Source organism: Gymnoscopelus braueri (genome assembly GCF_963280865.1).
Source record: "Gymnoscopelus braueri genome assembly, chromosome: 12".
Classification (NCBI taxonomy): Eukaryota; Metazoa; Chordata; class Actinopteri; order Myctophiformes; family Myctophidae; genus Gymnoscopelus; species Gymnoscopelus braueri.
In genome coordinates this window covers 45,341,201-45,366,562 of record NC_137614.1, presented here as the reverse complement: position 1 = coordinate 45,366,562, position 25,362 = coordinate 45,341,201, and the positions used below count along the sequence as shown (strand labels likewise).

General features: G+C 42.8%; 1 protein-coding gene across 2 annotated transcripts in view; it reads left to right on the top strand.

The window, feature by feature from the left end:
- Positions 1 to 25,362, top strand: part of LOC308097149 (uncharacterized protein) — a 43,662-nt gene that overhangs the window by 5,864 nt on the left and 12,436 nt on the right. For both annotated transcript variants that reach the window (XM_080444750.1, XM_080444751.1), the window contains exons 4-9: positions 213 to 1,419; positions 1,830 to 2,085; positions 2,781 to 3,050; positions 4,095 to 4,272; positions 22,652 to 23,987; positions 24,859 to 25,018. In XM_080444750.1, coding sequence (XP_080300876.1) covers positions 213 to 1,419; positions 1,830 to 2,085; positions 2,781 to 3,050; positions 4,095 to 4,272; positions 22,652 to 23,987; positions 24,859 to 25,018 — 3,407 coding nt within the window. The remainder of the gene's footprint in view (positions 1 to 212; positions 1,420 to 1,829; positions 2,086 to 2,780; positions 3,051 to 4,094; positions 4,273 to 22,651; positions 23,988 to 24,858; positions 25,019 to 25,362) is intronic.

Here is a 25,362-nt window from a genome sequence, read left to right as displayed (position 1 = left end):
TGAAATACGCTGAGTGGGCAATAGTTGAGCCTAGTAATAGCCCTGGGGAAGACGCTGTTTCTGATTATGGGTCTTTAAGCAATAAGCACCTGATGAGACTTACAGGAGGAAGAGTTGTGAACAGTCTGTATATAGTAGCATTAAAGCGGTTTTCAGTTGCCTTTTTCTTGTTCCAGGTTCATTTACTTTCCCCTCTTCTCTGATAACTATAGAACAGCAGCAATGTGATCCTGATCAGCAGCAGCAGAGAGAGTTGGAAGCGGCAGAGAAGAGTGCTAGGCCAACCCTTTCCGATGTCAAAAAGTCCTGGGGCTTCAGGCGGACAACCATTGCCAAGAGAGAATACATGGATGACGTTATAGACCTAGACCCTAGTCCTCCTCCCCCACGCCGGGGCAGAGGAGGTCGGCGAGCTAAGCCGAGCCCTCGGAGCACCCCAGAACCCACTACCCCACAAAGAGCTACTCGTGCGACTAGGGATGTTATAGATGAGTTAGAATGGTCCGCTCCTTCCTCACCAGCATCAGTGGACACAGAGCAGCTGTCGCTGGACACAGAGCCGGTGTCACTGGACACAGAGCCACCGCCAGAGGACGCGGAGCCGGTGGCAGGAGGGAGCGTTGACCCCAGCTCATGGCAGGACTTTGGGTCTGCCTTTCACACTGCCTTCTCGCTGCTTGGTGGGAATGACAACGCGTCCGTCGACGTGCCAGATGTAATGGGGGCCCCTGACAGTTCGGAAGCCACCAACAGCAGGGAATCTACCAATGCTGACGCCTCCGATTGCGTCGAACTTCCCGACAACGTGGGAGCTACTGATGACATGGAGGCCCCCGAGTCTCTAAGTGCAGGAGGAGACAGCGAGGACACCGTGTTGTTCTCCAGCCGAGAGGAGGACAGCGATGAAATGACTTTGATGAAGTTGAAGCAGCAGCTGGCATTTACAGACAAGCTGGCAGGTGCCAGAGGCAGGCAGGGGAAAGGCGCTAGAGGCAAGGCCAAAGGAAGAGGCAGAGGGAGAGGAAGAGGCAGGGGACGGGGAAGAGGAAGGGGGCGTGGGAAGGGTAAGGCGGCAGAGTTCGAGTCGAGCACGGCAGACGACGAAGAAGAGGAAGCGGTGATGTACGTCAGTCAAGTGGAACCACAGCCGTTGAAGGAGGAGGAAACCGAGAGGAGTTCTGAGAGGATTGAGCGAACAGACGTGCCCGAGTGTACTGCTCAGCTGTCGAGCTCAGACTGCATCATCATAGACACAGACTCGGAGCATAGTCGTGACGCAACGGCGGGCCAGTTTGATGATGCAGCGTTGGCAGATGAAGGGGGCGGTAGGAGCGCAGAGGGGTACACCAGCATTTCGGACAGTGAAGGGTACGACCCCAACGCTCTGTACTGCATCTGTAGACAGAAACATAATAAGAGGTATGCACTTTTTTAGCCTTTATTCAACCAGTAGAAAAACATAATTTAAATTATGGATACATTTTTCTTGCCAACACAGGCAGCAGCAGCAGCACAAATAAAAACAAATAGTTCCAGGAAGAGAGAAACACATGTAGATACAGAGAAACATGAGATAAAACAATGAAATCCTAAAGTTTTTGCCTCAAAGTTGTTCATTTTGCAGTCCAAAAGCATTCTGCGACATAATATAGTGCGGAATACATCAACAGCCCTTTACCCGTCTATGTACAGGTATTCATGTCTTGCAACAAGCTCTCAGGCAGAATCACTCCTTCAACAATTTGCATACCTAAACCATCTGCCAGTTTCACTTTGTCGTCATGTTGCTTCACCACCATTTGTCCCGTTATTGCATTCTTCACTTCTAGGTTCATGATCTGCTGCGACGGTTGTCAGGACTGGTTCCATGGCGATTGTGTAGGCATCAGTGAGACACGGGGTCATTCGATGGAGAAGAAAGGTCAGGAGTACATGTGTCCCCGTTGCACCGTCAAGAATCGTCCCGAGCTGCTCGGTCAGCCGGCGCCGCTCGGTCCCAAGCCTGAGCCAAACCTGCCTGAACGTGTAAAAACACTGCCCCCGTTTTACCTCCTGAAAGGGCCCTCAAATCAGTACGCCGTCAAGGTGAGAAGAGAATATTATTTTGATCGCCAATGATCCCTGCATGTTCTCTTCTTTGATAATGATATCGTTGCTGTCCGGCAGGAACCAGCCAACTCCATTTTTCCGCTTTTGCATTTTTTTCCATGAATCAGTGCTATTGAACACCCGTTACGTCTGTGTGTTGGTAAAAAAAGAAAATTACCAATGAAAAGTATTAAAAAGTGCTTCTGACAAAAGCAGCTAACTCAATTGGATCCTCAAACCTTCTGCTAAACCAGCTAACTCCACCAAAGGGGGGTGGAGTTCGCTGGTTTTGCTGACTCAAGGCTCCACCCCCTTTTGACCTCCAACCTCATTGTGAGCTTGGAGGTCCATTCAGCTGCTCTTATCAATGATAAACAAAACCTCCTAACTCCATTTTTTTTTTTTCATTTCCTGAAAAATGAAGATTTAGGAGTTAGCTGGTTCCTGCCGGACAGCAGAGATATGTTCCTTCTTGGGGAGGAAGGAATATCCCTAAAAAAACACACATATACATATATATCCCTATCCATGCCCTGGGGCATGGATAGGGATATATATGTATATGTGTGTTTTTGTTTCGTTAAGCCAGAATTGTACTAGGGACATCGCGGTTATGTGCGATTTGGCGCACTCTGACCATCTACCAGGGCACCCCAGGTTTTCTGGTATTAACATAACGTCAATGGTTCTAGGGGGCTGTGCAGGTAGAGGAGACGGAGCCACAGACGGAGCAAGAATCTAAACCGAATACAGCACCAGATACTGCTATCGAGGCGGACAGCTCCCAGGCGCTGTGCATCGGTCCTAGGTGCTCCAGGCATGCCTTACCAGACTCCGTTTACTGCGGTACAGACTGCATCCTTCAGCACGCAGCCCTCACCATGAAGTCACTTTCTGATACCAAGGAGCCCAAGGCCAGAGGACGGTCTCAGAGGAAAGCCGCCGCAAAACCAGCTTCAAAGGTACTGTAGCTGTTTTTAGCTATTGTATTGCTAAAAACTTGTCGTTTTTTCTTTTGACTTAAAATGGGTGCAAGTTACATTTTCTTTAGTTTAAAATAAGTGTTTAATAGCTCTATAGTCCCATAGTAATCGTTACTATAGCGTGTTTGTTTGGTGACAGGGGGGTCCCTTATCTCTCCAGCTCGTTAGTAAATAGAAAATACATATTCATGTGGGGATACCAAGTTTATCCAATCAGGAGAGAGAACTCATACAGGATTCAGGATAAACGAGGGAACAGTTTCGAAGTGATGAAACTATATGCGGGTTCTCTCTCTTGATTTGATCAAATTTACATCCTAAAAATGTAGAGACAAGGAGACCCCACTGAACAAACACTCTTTAGAAATGATTACTATCGGAATGTTGATGGCAGCCATCAGAAGATCCTTATCTCATAACCTGGTCTGCCCAGTCAATGGCTATATCCCAATACTTTGAATCATTCGCGTCCCAAATCTTAATTTGCTTTTGGAGAAGTCAGGAGCAAGCCAAGAGCGTGTGACATGTCATGAGTGATTGCCATTGCTTCAAAATTATGCTGACTGAGCAAAGAGTGAGTGAACCAGATCGACTCCATGTGTATCGCCTCTCCTCCTCACCTCCTGGCTCCGCAGAGAGTTTGCTGCTAATAGTTAGGATGGGTTAATGCCGAAGATTTCACGAATTTGCAAAAGCACAGTGACAAAAAGTACCTGTAAGCAGTGGGGACTTACCAAAAACTTGTTTTAAACAAAAATATATCACTTAATGGAAAGGTGTCGAAGCTGCAACTACCAGTTATTTTCATCATCGATCAGTTGATAACTTTTTCTTTTGATCTAGGCAATTACATTTAGACCATAAAAGTGATAATGGTAATCCTTCTGAACCCTTGAAAGTGTTTGCAGTGCAATGAAATCATTACCTTTTTAATTTTGTAATAAATCGTTCCCCCCTATTTGAAGGTCACAAATACTTTTATACGGTACATCTGTTGATCTGTGCCAATATTTTGCCCCACAGAGGCCGGTTAGGACGTCTCGGAGGTTGGCAGACCGACAGGAGGAAGAAGGGGAAGAGGAGAAGGAAGCTGATGGCGGGCAGGAGGAAGAAACGTCGCAGGCGCAGCCCTTAGCCAGCGACCCCAGTCTCACTGCAGCTCAGTCTACTTCCACAGCACCAGCTCAGTTTATCACAGCGTGTACGTACCATTCACCTCACGTTCATACCACAACCACACGCACATGTCTTCTCTGTCACGGTTAGAGCAGTTCCCTCCTCTCTGTACCATTACACACACACACACACACACACACACACACACACACACACACACCTGTACATACATACGCTAAGATAGGAGGACTGATAAACTCCAGGGGTCAGCAATGGGTAAGTATGTTCATTTCTTTATAGTGTCTATTTTAGGATACAAAATGTTTGGAACGTGATGAGATGAAAATCGAACTTTACTGGTCAGGGTATGCTGTGGAACACACTCGTTTCACACTTCAAATTAATGGGAAACACTGAACACACAAAAGCACCTCCAAAGCACACATGTTCTTTTTATTTTGGTGGGTTTAAGAAGTATGACCACTGTTCCTGCTATGTTTCGCTCTCATGACTCAAAAGGTTCCCTTTCTGAAAAATACACACATCAGGAACCTCAAGACATGTCCAACCAATCCACTCTTACTCTAAGATGCAAGTTATCCAGCCTCTATTCCAGCAATGCATTACGATTTACTTCTCTACCATTTTTCAAAACCATTAATAATGACTCACTTATTCAAGACCGGTTTGATCAGGGTTACCATTCGTACAAATATAGCTGTGCTACCTGTGTATTACAGCACAAGTAGTTTGATATCTGCATCAGTACGGAAGCCTTTGCAATTTATTATTTGGCATTAAATTTAGCAGACACTAATTCAGAGCAATTCTTCAAGTGCAAGGTCAGAGTGCCATAAAAAGTGGTCGAAGAGTGCTAAAACATTAACTTTGCATCTGTTTACAAGTAAACAACATACCGAGCATCTATTTATCTATCACCAGCAACTATCTAAATAGACACACAGGAAGTACAGATGAACAGATAATGGGTGCTAGGAAATGCATTTGAGTCAGACGAGGTGGGATTTCAGACTGCGACAGAAGATGGAGAGTGACTGCAGTCCTGACCTACGATGGAGGGAGGTCATTCCACAGCTTGGGAGGGAGAAGAGTCTAGATCGCCTGGACCGTTGGTTAGGGTGTCATAGGGAAGGGAGGGATAGACAACCTGTGTTTGCTGATCATAGTGTGCGGGAAGGAGTTTAGGGCTGCATTACATCTGCCCTGCCCTTGCATACCTGCCAACATTAGGCTTTGAAAAGGGGTTTTCTGGGGTATATAGGCAAATGGTCTTCCCTCAATGACCTGCGGACATATATCGCCATACTACTACAGATTAATAGAATAAATACTAGGATAAGAATTTTTTATGATGTAATGAGTCTTAAATTCTTAATTCACAATAAAATAAATGAATACAAAATATACAAAGTGATCACAAAAACATCCAAGTGCAAACATTGTGGAAGTGTGAATATGTGTGCGGGTGTGCTTGTGTGCGTGTGCACGTGTGGCTAGAATATAGATATTAGGAGTTAGGTCGCGCACCATGTGGACTGACATTTGGTTTCATCCATTTTCCCGTTTCAGCAACAAACTAAGCAAGAGCGGGTTTGATCGAGCGCAGTTACGAGTGACGCAGGGGCGTTTCGTTTGCACATGCATTTCACATGTAATTGGTGGGAGATTAACGGGAGGAATTGCCAGTCGGGTGCAGGAGAAAGGGTTAAAAATAGGTAGACTCTTGAGAGTATCAGGCGTGTTGGCAGGTATGCCCTCGGTCACCTTGTAGAACATCGCCAGTGTTTTGAATTGGACGGAGCGCAGAAATGGAGAGACGTTTTTGGAGGTTAAAGACCAGGCAATCAGGCATGCTGGATGAGTTGAGGTTTGAGAGTGCGTTCGGCCATGTTCTCTCAAACCTCATTGTTTCCAATCTTACTGTGACTCCCACACCACATCTTTCACATCTGTCCAGTCAAATGGAATACATTTGTGTTGTGAAGGCTGCTTGAACATGCAGCAAGTTCCTCAGAGCCGGCAAGGCATGGATGTAATCTCACCGGTCAATGCAGTTTCTTTAGCCTCCCAGAGAAAGAAAGACAAACCCAAGTGTTCAACAAATAGGCCGCCCATACTTTTGTCCTCCTCAGCACAACAAGCACCATCATATTCAGGGAACCTATGATGCTTTTTTTGTGGCAATTTTATCAAAACAAAATACATAAGTATGCACAGTACATTCAAATCACCTCTTCATGGAATACACCCCAGTGCTTTTCTAGTCTTTCTGCCCATTCAAAGTGCTTTACAATGTGCTTCCCATTCACACACTCATGCACACACACACAGCAATGGCACAGATACACTGTTACACATTACACTCTAATGCAATACGCATTCACACACACACACACACACACACACACACACACATTCACCCACCTACGGCGGATGCAACCATGCCAGACACGAACCTGCTCATCAGGAGCAGTTAGGGGTTCTTGCTCAAGGACACTTCGACACACAGCCAGGAGGAAGGAGGATCGAATCGGGGAACCTTCCGGCTTCGAGACAGCCGCTCTACCTCCTGAGCCACTGCCACCCAATACACATGCATATGTCATTTATTAAGTCAGTCCCCCCCCAACCCCCCATTTCCACCCCCCCTCCCGTTTTTTAATTGCCCTCATATGGTAGTCAACTTATTTTAAGTATAGCAAGGTGTTGCACCTGCATACTTACTTGCTCAAGCCTCTGGATACCACAACGAACAGTGCTTTATTCACATTACGCATGCACACACACACATGGCACACATTCTTGCACTCATGCACAGTTACGCACACAAGTATCGCACAGAGAGAGACCCAGTTTAGTGGGGAACAGAACCTTGAGGGCTCGAGGAATCGGTGTGAAGAACAGATGTGAGGAACCTGCGGAGACCCAAAGAGAGAACTGGAGGATTCAAGAGGGTCCCACCTGCAGGCCGGCGAACCATGAACGGGACAGTCAGTGTTGTCGTGCCTCCGTGAAGACCGAAGTGTCAGCTGGCTCAGTAATGTGTTCTGTTCCTCAGTACTTCTGGAAAAAGCAAACTACCTCACTGCGCACAAAGGATTCATTGAGCATACATACATACATACATACATAAACTCTCCACAGATTTAGTTTGTGGGACTGAGGGGTTTGAAATCCTCGACAACTTGTTTTTAGGTGGGTTTTAATTTTGTGGCGTTTTCTTGGCGTTTGGCTTTGTGACTCAACTGCATGAGTACACCTCATGGAACCTCTGCTGGATACATTTTTCTCCTTACATTTCATAGACAAACAAGCAACATCTCCCATTTCTGTCACCAGAAGCAAACAAGCTCTGAGGTGAAGTTGCATTAGACTAGAGTGCTGACCAATGATCAGCTATCCCACCTGGTTCCCGTTTCCCCGTCCCCAATCACTGCTGTGGAAACTGCAAACCTGATTGCAACCTGATCGGCAACAGAAACAGACAAAGTACACTGTGAACAAGCACAACACTCCACTTCAGGACTTCATACAACAGGCACAACATTCTTTTAATATACTTTTATTCTGTAGCTTTGTCAGGGTATCATCGCCACTTTACGACATGAACCCTAGCATCACCATTATTTTGGAAATGTCATAATAGGAAAATAGCAGATATACAAGCTCATGTCACAGCCTGATGATCCGTTGTGAGCTTGTTGATCGGCTATTTTTGGCAAATAGATTTGGTGTAGAGGGGGAAAAAAGAGGGGACCAAGTATAGACCCCTGGGGGACACCGCTCAACAAGTTTTATAGGTTTTAAGTGGTTAAAGGGATGTTTCATATATGTTTGGGGTCATTTTAACATCTACTCTGGCTTTTGTGTGATAGTTTTCAACTTGGTTGTTTCAGTATTTAGATATTTGATATTAATTTTATCAGTCTCCCCCTTTCCTATATAAACCCATTCATTGTAACTTAAAATTCCATTTTAACCATGTTAAATTAATAGAAAACACATGTACTTGGTTCTGGTGACTGATAATGCATTTTTTCCCATTAAAATATGTATATTAAAAAAGTAATTGAAAAAATACGACCCCCTCATATACTAGAAGGACACTATCAGTGACCAGAACCAAGGACGTGGGTTTTCAATGAATGTAACTAGGTTAAAAGGGAGTTTGAAGTTGCAATGGGTTTATATACTGTAGGATGGGGCCGTGTCTGATAAAATGAATATAAAATATGTAAATACTGAATCAAGCAACTTAAAAACTGGGGTCTGGGGTGCACACACAACACGTTAAAATGACCTCAAACATGTTTGAAAGTGAAATATCCATTGAAGTGCACCAACCAGCAATGTATTGAGTCCATTCTTTTTGGCATAGAACAAAATATTTGTCTAACTGGATTTCTACAGACAAAATATTTAGAAATTGATGGTAGGTCAAGTTAAAAAGAAAGGATCAGTTATCAGAATAACATTGCCTTTAGTAAAGTGTGGCAGTTTTGTCTTGCTAGGCAGGGCTGTCCACACCAAGCACTATAACAATATTGTTTTCAAAACATTGTCTTTGCTCAAGTGGATGATCCACTTGAACAACTATAACAGTGGTGAACAGGGTAGATGTATATATATATATGTATATATATATATGTATATATATGTATATATATATATATATATATATATATATATATATATATATATATATATATAGTGTTATAGGGTACGCTATAAGGATGCTATTGAAGAGCAGTAGTTGAGTACCCAGTTCAGATGCACACTCATTCACACATACAGTGGTGATGGAATTTGTGCTTTTTGTGAAGTAGTCATGAGCCAAACGTGTAGTTGTAGTCATTCTAGAGCAAAAGCCCTGTATGATTTCACAAAGACAAAGATAACTAAACTACAATTAACTTGTTTTTTTATCTTGTTTTTTTGTTCTGTACATTTTGAGTAAAATTATTTTATTTTACCCCTTCTCCTCCCTAATTCAGTCATTATGCCAATTCACTGATTGCCACTGCTGTACCCTACTGGCTCACCTGCCCGTGTGGAGCCGTAGAACCTTTGTTCTACTCCTCCCATCTCAACATTCCCGGCTGACAATCGCCGCCCCAGCCCATAGGTGTACGTGCAGGGACAAATATGACCTTCCCCATCTGGCTTCTCTCCCCTGAACAAGGGCAGTTGTGTTCATGTAGAAGCTCAGACAAGCGGGATGCACCACGGTGGATTCGCTTAACTAGAGTTAACTTACTGCTCATAGAACTTCCTACCAAGGAATAGAAGGTTGACCTCATTCTCAATAGTTCTCAACTTCTCAAGTGATTTTGTTCAGGCCCTTTCTCCATGAAGCCACATATTCCCCACATAGCACAACCTTCCATATCCTGATGTCGTCTTTTTACATGACCCTTGGTCTTTGATAATCTCACAACGGATGTTTTGGACCATGAGTCCCACTGGTTGAAAACCACTGATGACAGAGTGCCATGAGACTGAGAGATATGGTGTTTTATTGAACTCTAGTGAGTTTCCAGTATTTTTATTTGCTATAAAAATATACATTACAATGGCCTTTATTCTAGTCGATCTGGTGAATTATCAAATTGTGGTCCAATCATGGGCTGTAGGTAGCGGGTTGTATTAGCACAGTATTATTGTCTTATATAACTCGAGATGATAATTAGGTAGATATATTTGACTCATCTGGTTATGTCTGTCTGACTATTCCAATACTTCAGTATCTCTTATTCTAAAGTCTAAAAATGTAAAGCACAAGCACCCTCTGCTGGCCAAATTAATAACATACACCTAAAGACAAAATGTTACTGCCATTCCTTGGAGGCCTTGAATGGTTTAATGTTCACGATGTTGTAAAATGATACAAATCACTAATCTAATAGTCTTGATACTATAACTAATAACCTATTTAATATCAGCACAGTTTTTGGACTACTGACAAGAAAAGTTTGTGTTTACAGAATTTCCGCAGAAATATGTCCAAATCCAAGCCAGACATCCTCCTGATAGAGGAAAGAGCCACTCACTGTCTCACTCACAACAAATGCATCTCAAAAAGTGTTTACTTTCCGTCTGGGGAGAGAACACAACTCACAACTCTCCATCTATACCCCAGCAAAGTGCTATGAGTGAGTAATGGTGCCTGAACCATGTAGGTAATCACATATAGGACCATACCGGTATCACTATGTAATTGTCTATTCACAATTTTGTATGCATTGTGTAGACTATTCTTCTGTAAAAGGTTTTCTGTTTTAGATTTTCCATTATGTTTTCTCCATAGTCATTAAAATATAATGACTTGTAATGACTAATTCAGTCAACTTCGGCTACCCTCACTTCGGCTACCCCCTCTTCAAAATACATTTTGACTTTAAAATGCAGCACTTGGGAAAACAAATGTTTTACCGGCATATTAATATTTAAGTCCTCCTCAATGGCTTTGTTTGCATTATAGTAATACAGTAATTGTAATGACAATAAATGGCTCTGTGGCTAAATTAACCATGCCTAGAAAGTTTCCCACAACTTTTCAACGTGAATGAGGGCGGTTAAAGACCAAATAAACAGATGAGGGAATTTACAAACTAAAGTGATTTACAGACAAATAATGGTCAATGACTATGTACAATATGTGGCAGAAGTTCTGAATAGACAATGACTCGTTGTGACACTGGTATGGTCCTTTAATTATAATTTTCACGGTATAACCCGCTCAAAAACACAAGCCATCTGTTATTTCTTTGATCTCTCGAAAGTTCATTCTAGAAAATGAGCAACTCAAAAGTAGAAACGGCAGTGACTGCAACCTTGATATCAAGAGACAAATCCTGCAGCTGTTAAACAGTGAATAGGAGATTGAATCTATGGACCATTACCCGCCTAAATTAAGTTGGAAAAACATGTAGATATTCTGGAGTATCTGCAAATGGCCTTTCCTCAACACACCCGCCACATACCGTACTACCCACTACACGAAAGATTCATAGAATAAATACAAGGATGTGAAATTAAAATGACTTAATTAGTCTTACATTCATAGCTCACTATAAAATGAATGAATAAATAAATATGGATGTATTGGGGGTTAGAAAGTGAATGTCTCACACCAGGTGGAATTGTTTTTCTTCTTGGGAACTGATCCATTTTCACTTTTCAGCAGCAAACTGAGCAGAGCGGTCTTGAGCGAGCTCAGTGACCAGCGACGCACATCAGGCAGGGTTGGTTGTACATACATTGCACATGAAATCGCGGGACATTACCAATAGGGTGCACAGCGGGAGAAAGGGTTAAAAATAGGGAGACTCCTGCGAGTATCGGGAGTGTTCGCTGGTATGCTGTGGATACAGTGGAGAGTGGAGACCAGACCATGGTGGTTTCTCAGGAACGGTTAACACTACAGTGAAATAAAGCTAATTTAAATGTGATAGCTCACTCCTGTCACATTTAGGACACGGTTATGTTCAATTCACTATCAGCAGAACCGGGTTATCATTTAATGACATCACAATGTAGAGACTTACTTACTTCGGAATGGGTTCCATGTATTCACAAATGCTGTCTATATGCTCAGATTCTAAATAACACATTTTTCCTTAAAGAAGGGGGGGGGGTCTCTTGTGTGGTGCCATAGCAATTATTCACGGACAGACTCAGTCAACACACAGTATGAAAGTGGTTTATACATTTATAAAAACTAAAATATATTATACAATCATAACATTATAAAAATATGATATAAAAGCCATCAGTTCATTCATGGGGTGAGGGTGGCTGTGCAATGTAAGTGTTGTGTACTATATGTGTGCGTTGTGTGTATGTGTACTGTGTACACAGTATATTTGTGTCCAGGGGTTGGTGTAGGATGGTGGGCCTGGAGATGGGGGTGTCATGTATGGAGACGAATGGTGCTGTGAGAGTCAGGGGCGGGCCTAGACTTCCTCGCCTATGCAAGGGTGGCAAGAAGTACTAGCATGCACACACGCACACATGCACTCGCACGCGCACACACGCACGCACACACACACACACACACACACACGTCGGAATGGCATTGCCACTACCCATACCTACTTTACGTACTAACATGAAGTGTCTTACATTCCTGTTTTTAAAGTAAAATTTAAAACATTTAAATAAATGTACCATTCACAACACAACAGTGGCAACATACAAATGCAATATAAAGATTCCCTACTCTACGATAATGGGTGGCACCTGGGGTGGCCAGTCAGATTCCGGGGGTGGCAAGTGCCAGTTTAGGCCACCCCCTGGACACACCACTGGTGATATGTGTCTTTTCAAGGGAGGGTGATGTAGGGACAACGGTGGACATCGCTTTCTTAGGACATGGAACAAGAACGTTCGTCCGGAATTTATATAATGAGTCGAGTATTTTTGTAGGGTCCATAGCTATTTGTTATTTTTTCCTTCTGGCCTGAGTCTCTGTCAGTGGCTGTGAGAATGGACTGATGTACTCGGCCTATGATTTCCTCCACTAACTCACACAATCCTGTTCACTCCTCACTCAGTGACAAAGATCCAAACGAGGCTTAAATCAAAAAACACTGAAGTGGAAAAAGCGGCACTCCAAAATAAATAATGCCAGACTGGCTCAGATGTAATTTCTCATTTTTATTGAGAGAACACTAACGCGTTTTGGCTTAAACAAGGCTTAACTTGGCTTTAAAAAGCCTGTGGCTCAGACTTGTGCACTTGCAGGCACCTCAAGAGACTGTTGACATTTTGAGAAGTTCACCACTCAGCATTGCTGTTAAAAGTGAACCAATATTATAGTGCCCAGAAACGTATATTCCTCATCTCAGTGGTCCGGCCATCTACTGTCATAAGTGATGTGGGGCTGGGGGGAGGGTGGGTCCATTTCTTTTGTTATAGATACATTCAAATCTTGGTCATTGTTTGTCAGTGTACCAGGAAGCAACAGTATCAACTCCATCCTGAATTCAGTCATACTGTTACAGGATTACAGTGTCATTAGAGTACTTAAGAAGGGTTCTATAAGGGTCTGTTCTCTACCATGCTGAATTCACATAAGAAGTCACCCGCCTGTCCTGGCTTTTATTTGACTGTGCCAAGTACACGAGCAAAGTAGTGGTGTGCATAGCCGAGCAATGTGGCTCATTGCCTTGTTCTTTGACCTCCTAATTGCACCATTATGTGAGATACTGACTTAGAGATCATGTAATATACTGTATGACATATAATGTCCATGTGATTTGACGATGATACAGTCATTACAGACGGTGACATACACCGACAGCGTGCTGCAGCACAAGGCCGAGCAAAGTAGGAAAGGAAATCTACAGTACATCACTTTCTTGGTCTATCAATTCCAGCTGGCAGGTTTAATTGTCGCACCTGGGAGGCAAATTGAAGTCAATGAGAGCCAGCTGGACAAGCTTATGATTTAACACTATTTCTGAATGATTGCGACCTTCAGGAAAATGAAGTAAGACATCTCACACATTAATTCCTGCTGTCTTGGTGCGTGCTATATAATTGTATTGAGGTATCTAAAGACCACAGAGCAAGTTTCAGACTGCAGTAACTATGGGTTGTTATCACGAGACCGTCAATTATTGACAGCCTTTCAACCACTTCTCACGATGACCCACTACTACCCAGAAACCTTCTCTGTGCTTTTAGATACCTCAATAAAAACGAGACATCAGGAATCAACGAGTGATATTTCGTCATTTATTTTGAACCGATTATCTGGTCACATTCTTTCAAAAATATTGTTTATACGCTTATCCACCCAGCTCACATTGACTTGGATGCATTCCATTGAACCCCCCCCCACACACACACACACTCACACACACACACGCTAAAAATAAAACCTCCTTTCAAACCATCTTTAAAGTCTTTATCGTTATGACTGCAGCCAGAGATAAAGACATAACAGCAAAGCACAACATTGAACACACTGGATCAACATTCAAACATTATCTATTCTATACAAACAATAATCCTATTGTCAGCCTGTAGTCAGGCCACAATTGTAGTCTGTTCAGGGATATTTCACTTGACACACATGTTTGTGGTCATTCTAACATGTACTCTGGCTTTTGTGTGCACCCCAGACAGTTTTTAAGTTGCTTGATTCAGTATGTAGATATTTGATATTCATTTTAACAGACACACCCCCTTCCTATTTAAACCCATCGTAACTTCAAACTCCTATTTAAACCCCTTATAACTATAACTAACTTTAGATTCATTGAAAACACATGCCCTTGGTTCTTGTGACTGATATTGTCCCTCTAATGCGTGAGCTGAGGGGTCTGTGTTTTTTCAATTACCCTTTTCATTTATTATTATTATTATGAAAAAATATATATAATTTCCCCCCAAAAAAGGTATTAAGTAAATTAAAAGGGTAATTGAAAAAACACGCCCGCTCACCCATTAGAAGGACAATATCAGTCACCAGAACTAGCGACGTGTTTTAAATTAGTCGAACATGGTTAAAATAGAGTTTGATGTTACAATGGGTTTATATAGGAAGGGGGCGTGTCTGATAAAATGAATATCAAATATCTAAATACTGAATCAAGCAACTTAACTGTCTGGGGTGCACACAAAAGCCAGAGTAGACGTTAAAATGACCCCAAACATGTTTGCAAGTGAAATATTCCTTTAATTTGCAAGTGAAATATTCCTTTAATTTGCAAGTGAAATATTCCTTTAATTTGTCTTTGGTTTACTAAAGGTTAACGGGAAAAAAAAGTTTGTCAGGGCACAAAAGTGGCGTAAGGTGCAGACCATAATGTTCATGTACAGTAGCATCAGAGGCTACATATATTCACACATACATTATATACATACATTCGTACATAAGCGTCCCTATACTGAGGCGAACATTCGTCAACAGTAGCAGATCTACAAGCTTACAACTTGTGAGCTATTTTTGGCGAAGAGATTTGGTGGAGGGAAAGGAGGAGGGGGCCATGGACAGACCCCTGGGGGACACCAGTAGAAGTATTTAGGGTTATGGGAAGTCAAGGAGTCCCCTGCTCTCTTGCCTTTGAATATTGACATCAGTTCAAAGTTCCTCTTAAGTGGGTGAGCAGTGTGGTTGAACATGGCCTTAGATTATTCATTGCTTCATTTTCCATAAAAATAAAATAAAGTTGTCATGACACTACTATGGATTTAAACACTTTATGTGTGTGATAAAATACGATTATCATTGGTTACCAGGCACACATCCATAGCTCATAACCCATATCCTTATTTAGTCACAAAGACGAACACAGCAACTGTGGCGACCGTAGTTGACATTCTGAGTTCCTTCCACAGCGAGGTCACTTATGTTGACAGTTCAGTGCATGGTGGCACTTAAGCTCACACTGATTGGTCAGCTTCTGGTGTATCAGCCCTTGAGTTGATTGCAGTGATTAGTGATCAGATAGCAGGGTACCCTCTCAATCCTTTTATCACTCTCCTCACTCAGCCAAATAAAGGCTGGGTATAGCTTCCTTGAACCCTCAGTGCTGTGAGTCTGTGTTGTCGTTTGTCCACACATAAAGTAATTATGTTCACAGCCATTCGAGAGATTGACACAAAAAAGCTTCATGCTCAGTGTGGCTGTGGGAGGAATTGGAAGACCACGAATTTAACTCCACGATAGCTTGTTCATGATTCATGAATATATTGTGAGTTGTGATGACTTAAATGACTTAAGTGATGACAGTAAAGCCATTTGACACGGAACAAAGCTAATCTCCCCTGCAGTTTCAGTCCAGTGTTGTGATGTTGTGATGTTGTGTGTTGTGTGTTGTCGTGTTTGTAATGTGTCTTGCTGTTACTTATAGAGTGGCTTCAAGAGTCACACTGGGGTCTGTAACCAATGTGTCAGAAGAAGCTACTGGCTTAGACTGGAAGTTCTGTTTCTTTCACTCCAGTTTGGTTGTACGGGTCACTGAGGTCTGGCCTGTACGACCAGCGTGTTCTCAGCTTTCCTGTGGTCTTTCTCTGCACACTCACGCACGCACACACACGCACAGAAAACAATTGTCATGCTTCTTTTTTTTTTACCACTCTCGGCTAGTTTGGTCTCTATGTATGTACACATGCACGCACACATGTATGTATGTCTGTCCCTCAAAAGTGGACCTACAGTTCATGTGTCCGCTACAATATCTGTATGACATCACAAAACAGAACCACTTCTGGCCATAAATGAACACAGCATACAGCAATGATAGGTAAGAGACAACCTGTCAAATAATGTACAATATCTGACCCACATATAGGTTATAATTCCAAATACGGTCTACCCTCACCTGAAGAATGTTTTTTTTTATATTCATGATGAGAGTGAATGACAGGCAATTGCCTTAAGGCGTGGCAATACACTGTTTCTAAGATCTAAGATGTTTATATCCCAGAGGAGACTCCTGAGCTCCTGTTCTATGGAATTTATTTATTTTTATTATCTCTGTTCAAAGAGGAGTATGTCCAGATAAAAAAATGTACATTAACTTTTAATGAACTAAATGCCCTCTAAGTGCCACATTCAGCACAAAATGATTACACAAGCATTTCTGCACCTGTAACATTGGAATTCACACACAGTTCTGCCAGTATGCAGTTATACCACACAAATCTTAACAAACTTTTATATCAATTATTATGGTGTATATACAATGGTCTGTCGCAAGTTCCAGTTATTAAATTAGCCATTGGTTATGTTCTGGCCCACCATCTAATGGCTTAGAAAGAAATTGGCCTGAGGCCAAACTTACTTGCAGACCCCTGGCATACACAGTCTGCACAACAAGGAAGAAATGCCTGGTGAAGTGAAAATCCAAGTAAAACTCATGAAGAGTTTGAAAGTTGATAATCAGTGCATGTATTCAAGTTAATTACAATGTTTTATAAAGATCACCATTTCCGTTTGGCCAAAGGAAAGGTAGGCTGTCACCACCACACAAGAAAATGCCCACCAGCAGTCAGCCTGTATAGAGCGGCTTTGTCACTGAACACCACATTGTGACCTGTCCAGATTGTTAATGATATAGCACAAGTTCAGAAATGTATTGTGGCCCGAAACCATTCAATGTTTTATAAACCAACAGCACTAGTTTGAAATCATTTCTTTACCTGACAGGGAGCCAGTGTAGCGATCTAAGAACGGGAGTGATATGATTCACTTTCCAGTTATTAGTAAGGACTTCAAGTACGTAAGGTATTAGTAAGACTACACTGACCGAGTGCAAAGCACACTTTCAGAGCAGCAGCGTGTCAGTGGCGCCCATAGCACCAACAGGGCGCACTGCACTGCATGCTGCAGGCAGAACACCATTGAGAAAACACACAGTGCTGGACATTTGTTGGGTGAGCTGAGTATTTTCCAGGCAGAATCAAGATGCCGCGTCTTGATTCATTACCTGAATCGCCAATCTCCAGAACTATGGCTCACCAGGCATTCTTGTTTTTGGGAAGTTTTTTTTATAATGACAGGATTGTGTGCCATACAACTCTAGATATTTCTCTTATTTCAATGATCAGTCTCTCCTCGTCTATTGTGCCTCGACAGCTAGTCTTCAGGTTGGGAAGAATCTGCCACGGGAGCAGAAGAAGAGTTGCTATTCCAGGGTTGCCTGGATGCATTAAAAAAAAAAGAATTCACACTGGTGGTGACGCCTGGAAATGGAACAGTGGTGTGAATGGTCGCATGTACAGTACATAGACAATTATGGAGGCAACTGTTTTTGTCCTGCGCCGTTCACCAGATGTGTTTTTTGCACTTAATCCACTCCACTCCTTAGCTTCACTATCAGTCTTAACAACAGCAGGTTAATGAAACAGCCTTGTGGCTTGAATCTCTTTCTAGTGTGCAATCTCACTGAGTTTTCTTTAGGTATACCTTTTCATTGGACAGCTGACATCGCTGGAAATGGCCTGTGCAGTAGTTCAGACACTGCATTGGCTGATCCTTCTGACCTGCTCATCAAAAGCTCAGAAACCACATTGTATTAGTACACAACACATTTACAACTTTAAAATAATGACACAAAGTGCTGTGCTCTGACTACACATTTCTCCGAAGTGTCCCATCTTAGCCATGTTCTGGATCTTCATACTTTGTGCCTTAAATGGTGCCCTCTGTTTTCAGCCAGTGCGACAGGCTGTTCATTATCAGCAACACAATCAACCTCAAGAATGCTCAAGAATTCCGTATTCTGGAGTGAACGTTAAACATTTAGTAAAAAATATATATATCTACAAGCTCACAACATGTTGCATTGCGATGCGTTGTAAGCTATCGCAATGCAATATACAGTATGTACTTTTAAATGTTTTGGTGAAGAGGGGAAAAAGGAGCAGACCGAGTATAGAGCCCTGGGGGACAGAGGAGCTAGTTTTGTTTAAGTCTGTTGGAGCTTCTTCCTTTTTGTATATCTATTGCTCTGCATCTTACCTTGCAGTGCTCTACAGTCTACACAGTACAACAGACTGCTTTCCAGGCTAGGTCCATATAGTAAGATCGGGACTATGTGTGGTGGGGCTATTGCTGGCATATTCTGTAGATAATCAAATACTTTGGAAAATTGATTATTTATCAAATAAAAAATTATATCTCTTTAAGACCGACTTGGTTGTTAGGAGGCATGCGTACTAAACTAAAACATGCACAAACATAGTTTTGCCTAGAATGGCAGAGTACACATCTTATAGACAAGACACTCTGTAAATAAGGTGTTTTGGTGCTTATTTTGGCCAGTATAACTTCATGCTTTAGTCTACACATGATGTGACCAGTTTATCAGTCCTACCTAACTATTTTTCAAAGTATTATGCTGTCATGTTCTTAAGTTATGTGCATTCTTTGTGACAATTGCTGTGAAAAATTGAGTCCCAGGTCCAGGATCAACCATTTCCAATCAATTAATCTCCCCTCCAACGCATGTGCGCGCGCACACACACACACACACACACACACACACACACACACACACACACACACACACACACACACACACACACACACACACACACACACACGCACACTGTACAATGACACACAGCCCTCAAGTATGGAAGAAGTTAAGTAGACTTACATTTGATATAATGGAATGACCTCAAAACTGTGGACTGTGGTGGCTACCTCTCCTCATTGCCTCATTGTCTATACTTAAATCATGAGGATAGCACCTTTTTCATCCACTGCAACCGGCTATTTAGCCGCTAGTGAATACACATTTTCCTGGTGTATTAAACCAGAAATATGGTTATTTTGGCTCAATTCATTTGTGCATCATCTCACCTTATTTCCTCACATAAGAGAGATCTCCATCCACCACAACCCAATACATGTTCCCCCAGAGCTCTATACTTAGACGCCCCTCCTTTTTCCCTCTACACCAAATCTCTTCACAAGAAATGAGCAGATCTACATGCTCACAATTGTAATTGTGAGCTTAAAGAACATCAAAGAAAGATGCAAGAAAGCACAAATGAGCTGGCCATATGTATGGAGATTGGAGGATCGAGATGGAGGGCTCATCTGATGACAACCTCCAGAGAGAGAGACAATGTGTCGCGTTGTGATGCATTGTGACCTTGTAGATCTGCAATTTTTGCCAAAATGTTCACCCCAGAATAGGGACACCAGAATATGGTTAATGACAAGGCGAGCAACACTTAAGTGCGACCAAACATTTGGTTTAAGGCTCACATGTTGTATGAACATTTTCCCTAAAACAAAATGTACTTTATAAAGTTCTGTTTTGAACTCGGGAGAGTTAAATGAACGCTCAGGAATTTACAGTGTACATGAAATCTCTCATGAATCTCTCTCTTTCGCGCCTTCTCTCACACTCCCTCTCTCAGCCGCCATCTATCTATAAATGGGTCTGTCTGTGAGTCTGTCCCGTAGGCTCTGTCCGGGGCTCATCTCGCAGACCACTGGACCGATCAGTGCAAAGTTATTGTGCAGGCTGGCTGTAGGCCAAGGAAGTACATCCCCACATTTTTCATGTTTTATCTTTTTTGAAATATTTAAAATAACATTTTATAATGGAAGTCAGTGGCAGGGTAAGCGAGCTGAAACCTTTCCCAAATATGGAGTTATTCATCATAGACAGACATTATAAACTAGTCACGTAAAGTCAGAGAACCACATGAAGCCACACTGTTATTAAACCTTGTCTTGTGGTCGTCCCACACCTTAACTTGTGCTTTACACTCCATTAATGTTGCAGTCTTTGACTTGTTCAAATAGCCCAAACAGTGAATAGTGAAATGCTTACTTGCCGGCTCTCTCAATGCACATAAGGCAAGTACAGGTCTTTGATCAGTGGCGTTCCCAGAAATAACATTTAGGGCAGGCGAGATTTTTTTCTCATTTTCCCCCCCGAGTACCCCCCCCCCCCCCCTTCGGAGGGAGGGGGTACTCGGGAGGAAAATGTTGGGGGGGAATCTCGGGGGAAACAAGTTAACAACAACACTACACTGACTACAAAACTGAAGAACGTTAATAAAAACAATATATAAGTATAATCAATCAATCAATTATTCAGCGGTGATCTCTTCATGTTGCAGTTTAATGGCTCAAGCTGCTCTCAGACTCAGAGCCCCTTTTATGCCAGGTGAGTACAGGTGATGGCCCAGACCCCCACACCTGGCACTCCTGGCACCCCATGAAGATAAAGGCATACATTTGCATCACTATAGGCGACGTCGCTCTGCTGAATGGATACGGTAGTGATTGGCTGCCTGCCCGTGTGAATGGACGAGGAGGTCCGACGGCCACTATTCTCTTTGGATTTTTTTCACTGCCTGTTTTTCAGTCTTTTACTTTATTTTCTAGGGGAGGCTAGATTTTAGTTGGGCAGGCGGCCGCCTGCCCTGCCTCTATGGTGGGTACGCCACTGTCTTTGATACAGCTGTACTGGTGGCCAGTGGTGGAAAAAGTTCTAAACATTTTTACCAAAGTAAAAGTATCAATACTGTAATGTAGAAATACTCTGTTAGAAGTAGAAGTCAGGAATTCAAAATTTACTTGAGTAAAAGTACAAAAGTATTGGGGTCAAATGTACTTAAAGTGCCAAAAGTAGAAAGTACTCATTATGCGGAATGTCCCATTTCACAAGTATTTAAATGTATAAAAATCTTTTGAAAATAGCTGATCTACAAGCACTGCGAGCTTGTAGATCGGCTATTTTCAAATGGCCGAAATGTATATAGGGCTGAAGTGGTTAATGTATGTTTTGTAATAATAATCCAAATCTACAAAGTAACTAGTAACTCAAGTTTTCAAATAATTGTAGTGGAGTAGAAGTAAAAGTACTGAAAATTGGAAATACTCCAGTATAGTAAAAAAAAACTTTCATGGTGTCGTCCACAGTGCAGTGGTTCTCAACCTTTTCAGGCCGTGACCCCCCCCCCCCCAAATATTTGAATTGGGGACCCCCCAAAATCATATTTGAACTGGGACCCCCCACTCTGACAAGCACTTGGAATGTAGGAGTTGAGGCATTCAATTTTGTCTGACTCGTTCCATAGCAGATCTACAAGCTCACAATGCCTCGATTTGTAGATCGTCTATTCCATTTTTCTTTGCCTCTTATATTATTTGACAATTTGGCCAATGTTTGACCAGTTTTTATAGTGTAATGTGGGGACCCGACCCACATGTTGAGAACCACTGGTTTAGTGTGACAGTCCTAGTGTGGCTGTGAGATAAAGTCCAATGATGGACTGTGCATCTTTTCCACTCCTCCTGATACAGGCAGTGATGCATGGCCATTTATAAGAGCTGTTATAACCCGTTTGGTTCAGAGAAAAGATGCATTATTCAGTTCAACTCTATACACAAATAAATTGTAGCTATGCAGTGATATTAGTCTGGTCATGTCAGGCTAATACTGTAGTATAATTGCTTATTCATTGGCTTTGTGGTTATACTGTCCACCCTGAGACTGACTTGGAGCTCGCCAAACTTGCACATCAAACTGCCTCACGCTAAAGGAAACGGGTGATAGGCTCCACATGGTTTGGCTTTGGGAACCTATTGTTCCCGAGGCTGCTTTTATGTGTCATATTTTGAATACGCGTGATTCATCTGCTTTATATTACCTCGGATGTATTTATGTTTTGATTTAATTGGGTGTGATATATTAATAAAATAAAAGTAATATATTTTTTTAAGTGAAGTTGGATGTGATGAAACAAGCAAAACAAGAGCAGAAAAACACAATTTAAGCTGATAAATGGTATTTGTGGGGTTCTCTCTCCTGATTTGCTAAAGAGTTGGACAGATGCAGTGACCCCTGTTACTGAACAAACACGCTATAGCAATGGGTGGGTGGGTTACCTTCAGAGCTAGTTGATACTCTTATCTTTTCCATCCTGACAAAATACCTTGCTGTTATGTTTTCCAACAGCTTTTCAGGACAGTGACCAGAAAGAGCCTGAGCTGCCTGGGACTCCTCTAAACCAACCTCCAGCGAAGCTACCTGTGACTCCTCTAAACCAATCTCTAGAAAATCTGCCTGTGACTCCTCCCACACAACCTCCAGAGAAGCTGCCTGTGACTCCTCCCACACAACCTCCAGAGAGGCTGCCTGTGACTCCTCTAAACCGACCTCCAGAGAAGCTGCCTGTGACTCCTCTAAGCCAACCTCTAGTAAAGCTGCCTGATGTGACTCCTCTAAACCGACCTCTAGAGAAGCTGCCCATGACTCCTCCAACACAACCTCCAGAGAAGCTGCCTGTGACTCCTCTAAACCGACCTGTAGAGAAGCTGCCTGTGACTCCTCTAAACCGACCTCCAGAGAAGCTGCCTGTGACTCCTCTAAACCGACCTGTAGAGAAGCTGCCTGTGACTCCTCTTAACCGACCTGTAGAGAAGCTGCCTGTGACTCCTCTAAACCGACCTCCAGAGAAGCTGCCTGTGACTCTTCCAAAACATCCTCCCGAGACACTGGCCTCGGACGCCTCATCCTCTTCGGAGCGTGTTGCTGAGCCGCCCCCATCACAGGACGGCGCTCAGGGGACAACAAAGACGTCATTGAACAACGGCGGTGTCTCAAAGAAGCAGTCCGTGGATGCAGCCTCCTCTGTACCACTCACACCCCCAGAGTCTGGTCAACTTCCTGCCCCAGAGGACCCACGTGCGTCAGCTTCCAAACGTCATGAACTGGGGCCTTATAGAACAGGGTCCCCTCGTGCATCATCTTCCAAACATCATTTAACAGGGCCTCCTGCTGCCCCAGTGTCCCCACGTGCATTAGATTCCAAACATCATGAAACAGGGCCTCCTGACCCAAGGGCCCAACGCGCATCAGCCTCCAAACATCACGAAACAGGGCCTCCTGCCCCAGGGTCCCCACGTGCATCAGCGTCCAAACATCACGAAACAGGGCCTCCTGTCCCAGGGGCCCAACGTGCATCAGCATCCAAACACCATGAAACAGGGCCTCCTGCCCCAGGGGTCCAACGTGCACCGGCTTCCAAACATCATGGAACAGGTGCCCTTATGGTCACCAAGACCGCGTTCATAATACCCAAGAAGCAGTCTGTTTCTCAGCCTCCGACTGGCCATGTGCAAGCCTCATCATCATCAGGCCTGGCGCCCTCTGCGGCCCCGCCTTCTCTGACTGAAACCAGGAATCTACCGGTGGCGCCCGCACCCATCGCCCCGTCCTCCAGACCCTCTCAGCCCAACACTCAGGTCAGACAGAGCATCCAGCGCTCCCTCACCAGCATCCTGTTCAAAAGGTGAGAACTGGGTTACAGGTTTGCATTAACTCTCTGATGTGAGAGCTTTAACCAGGCAAATATTTGTTCTATTTTTACTAGGGGTGTGCCGATACACTAATTTCACAAAACGATACGATACGATATTGGGCTCACAACTTCGATACGATTTCGATACGATACGATACGATACGCACTTTTTTATTATGAAAATATATGGGGGAGAAAAAAAGCAAATGCAAACAAATAATTCTGTTTTTGCATTATTCAGACATGCAAACTTGTAGCTTTTCAGCTACAATAGCCGTTTTGAATCCAAATAGGGCAATAGTGTGACACCTGACCCGAAAAAAAACAACATGTTGTCACCCTTTTCACCTCGGGGCTGTTTGCATGCCTGATTATTATTATTGTAAAAAAAAACTTTTTCAAAACGATATTTATTTTCTTCCAAAACGATACATATCGTCACGAAAACGTATCGCGATATATCGCGGGACGATATATCGGCACACCCCTAATTTTTACATATTGAAGACAATGACATGACGTGTCATGTAAATTATTATAGTTTTATTGTGCAAATGCGAGCGCACTGAACTGAGAGACAGATATTTGCACTATTTTAACACAATTATGCAAACAGACTTTCCATGTTGTGTGTGAGCAGTAACCATTTTCACAGGGAAAAGCTGCTGAAGGTATTCATATTGTGGGTGTGTGTCACTGTGTGCCATCGTGGACATTTTGTGTAGAGTATCGGCAATTTCTGCTATATGTCATTATTTGTGACAAGGAAGTTTATAGAGCTTAAATTAAAATATTATGTTTAACTTAAATGAATTTCAAACAGAACAGTAATAGCTGACTAATTGTATTTTTATTTGTCAAGGGTGTGTGACTGTGATGATTTGGAGGTGTCTGAGAGTGAAGTTGGAAAGCTTGTCACAAACATTGAGATGGAGATGTTCGACATATTTCGCAACACAGACAGCAAATACATGAACAAGTACAGAACTATAATGTTCAACCTGAAAGACCCCAGAAACAAGGTTCGTTCACACTCGACAAAAAGCCTGTCGTGCTTTTCTTTAATGTCCATCCTTACTTTGAGTATTAAAGTATGGATCAGGGACCCCCCCCCCTCCAAAAAAAAGAGTGTTAGATAGCTCTAATCATTGTTATCAAGTTTTTGTTCATTAACAGGGGTCTCTCAGTCTCTCCAGCTGCTTAGTAAACAGAAAATACATTTTCAGGTTGGGATACCAATTTCATCCAATCAGGAGAGAGAACTTGTATAGGGTCTAAGATGAGTGAAATTGGAGTTGAAGTGATGAAACAAAAAAAATGAACTGGAACACTAAAATTGAAGCTGATAAATGGGTTCTATCACCTG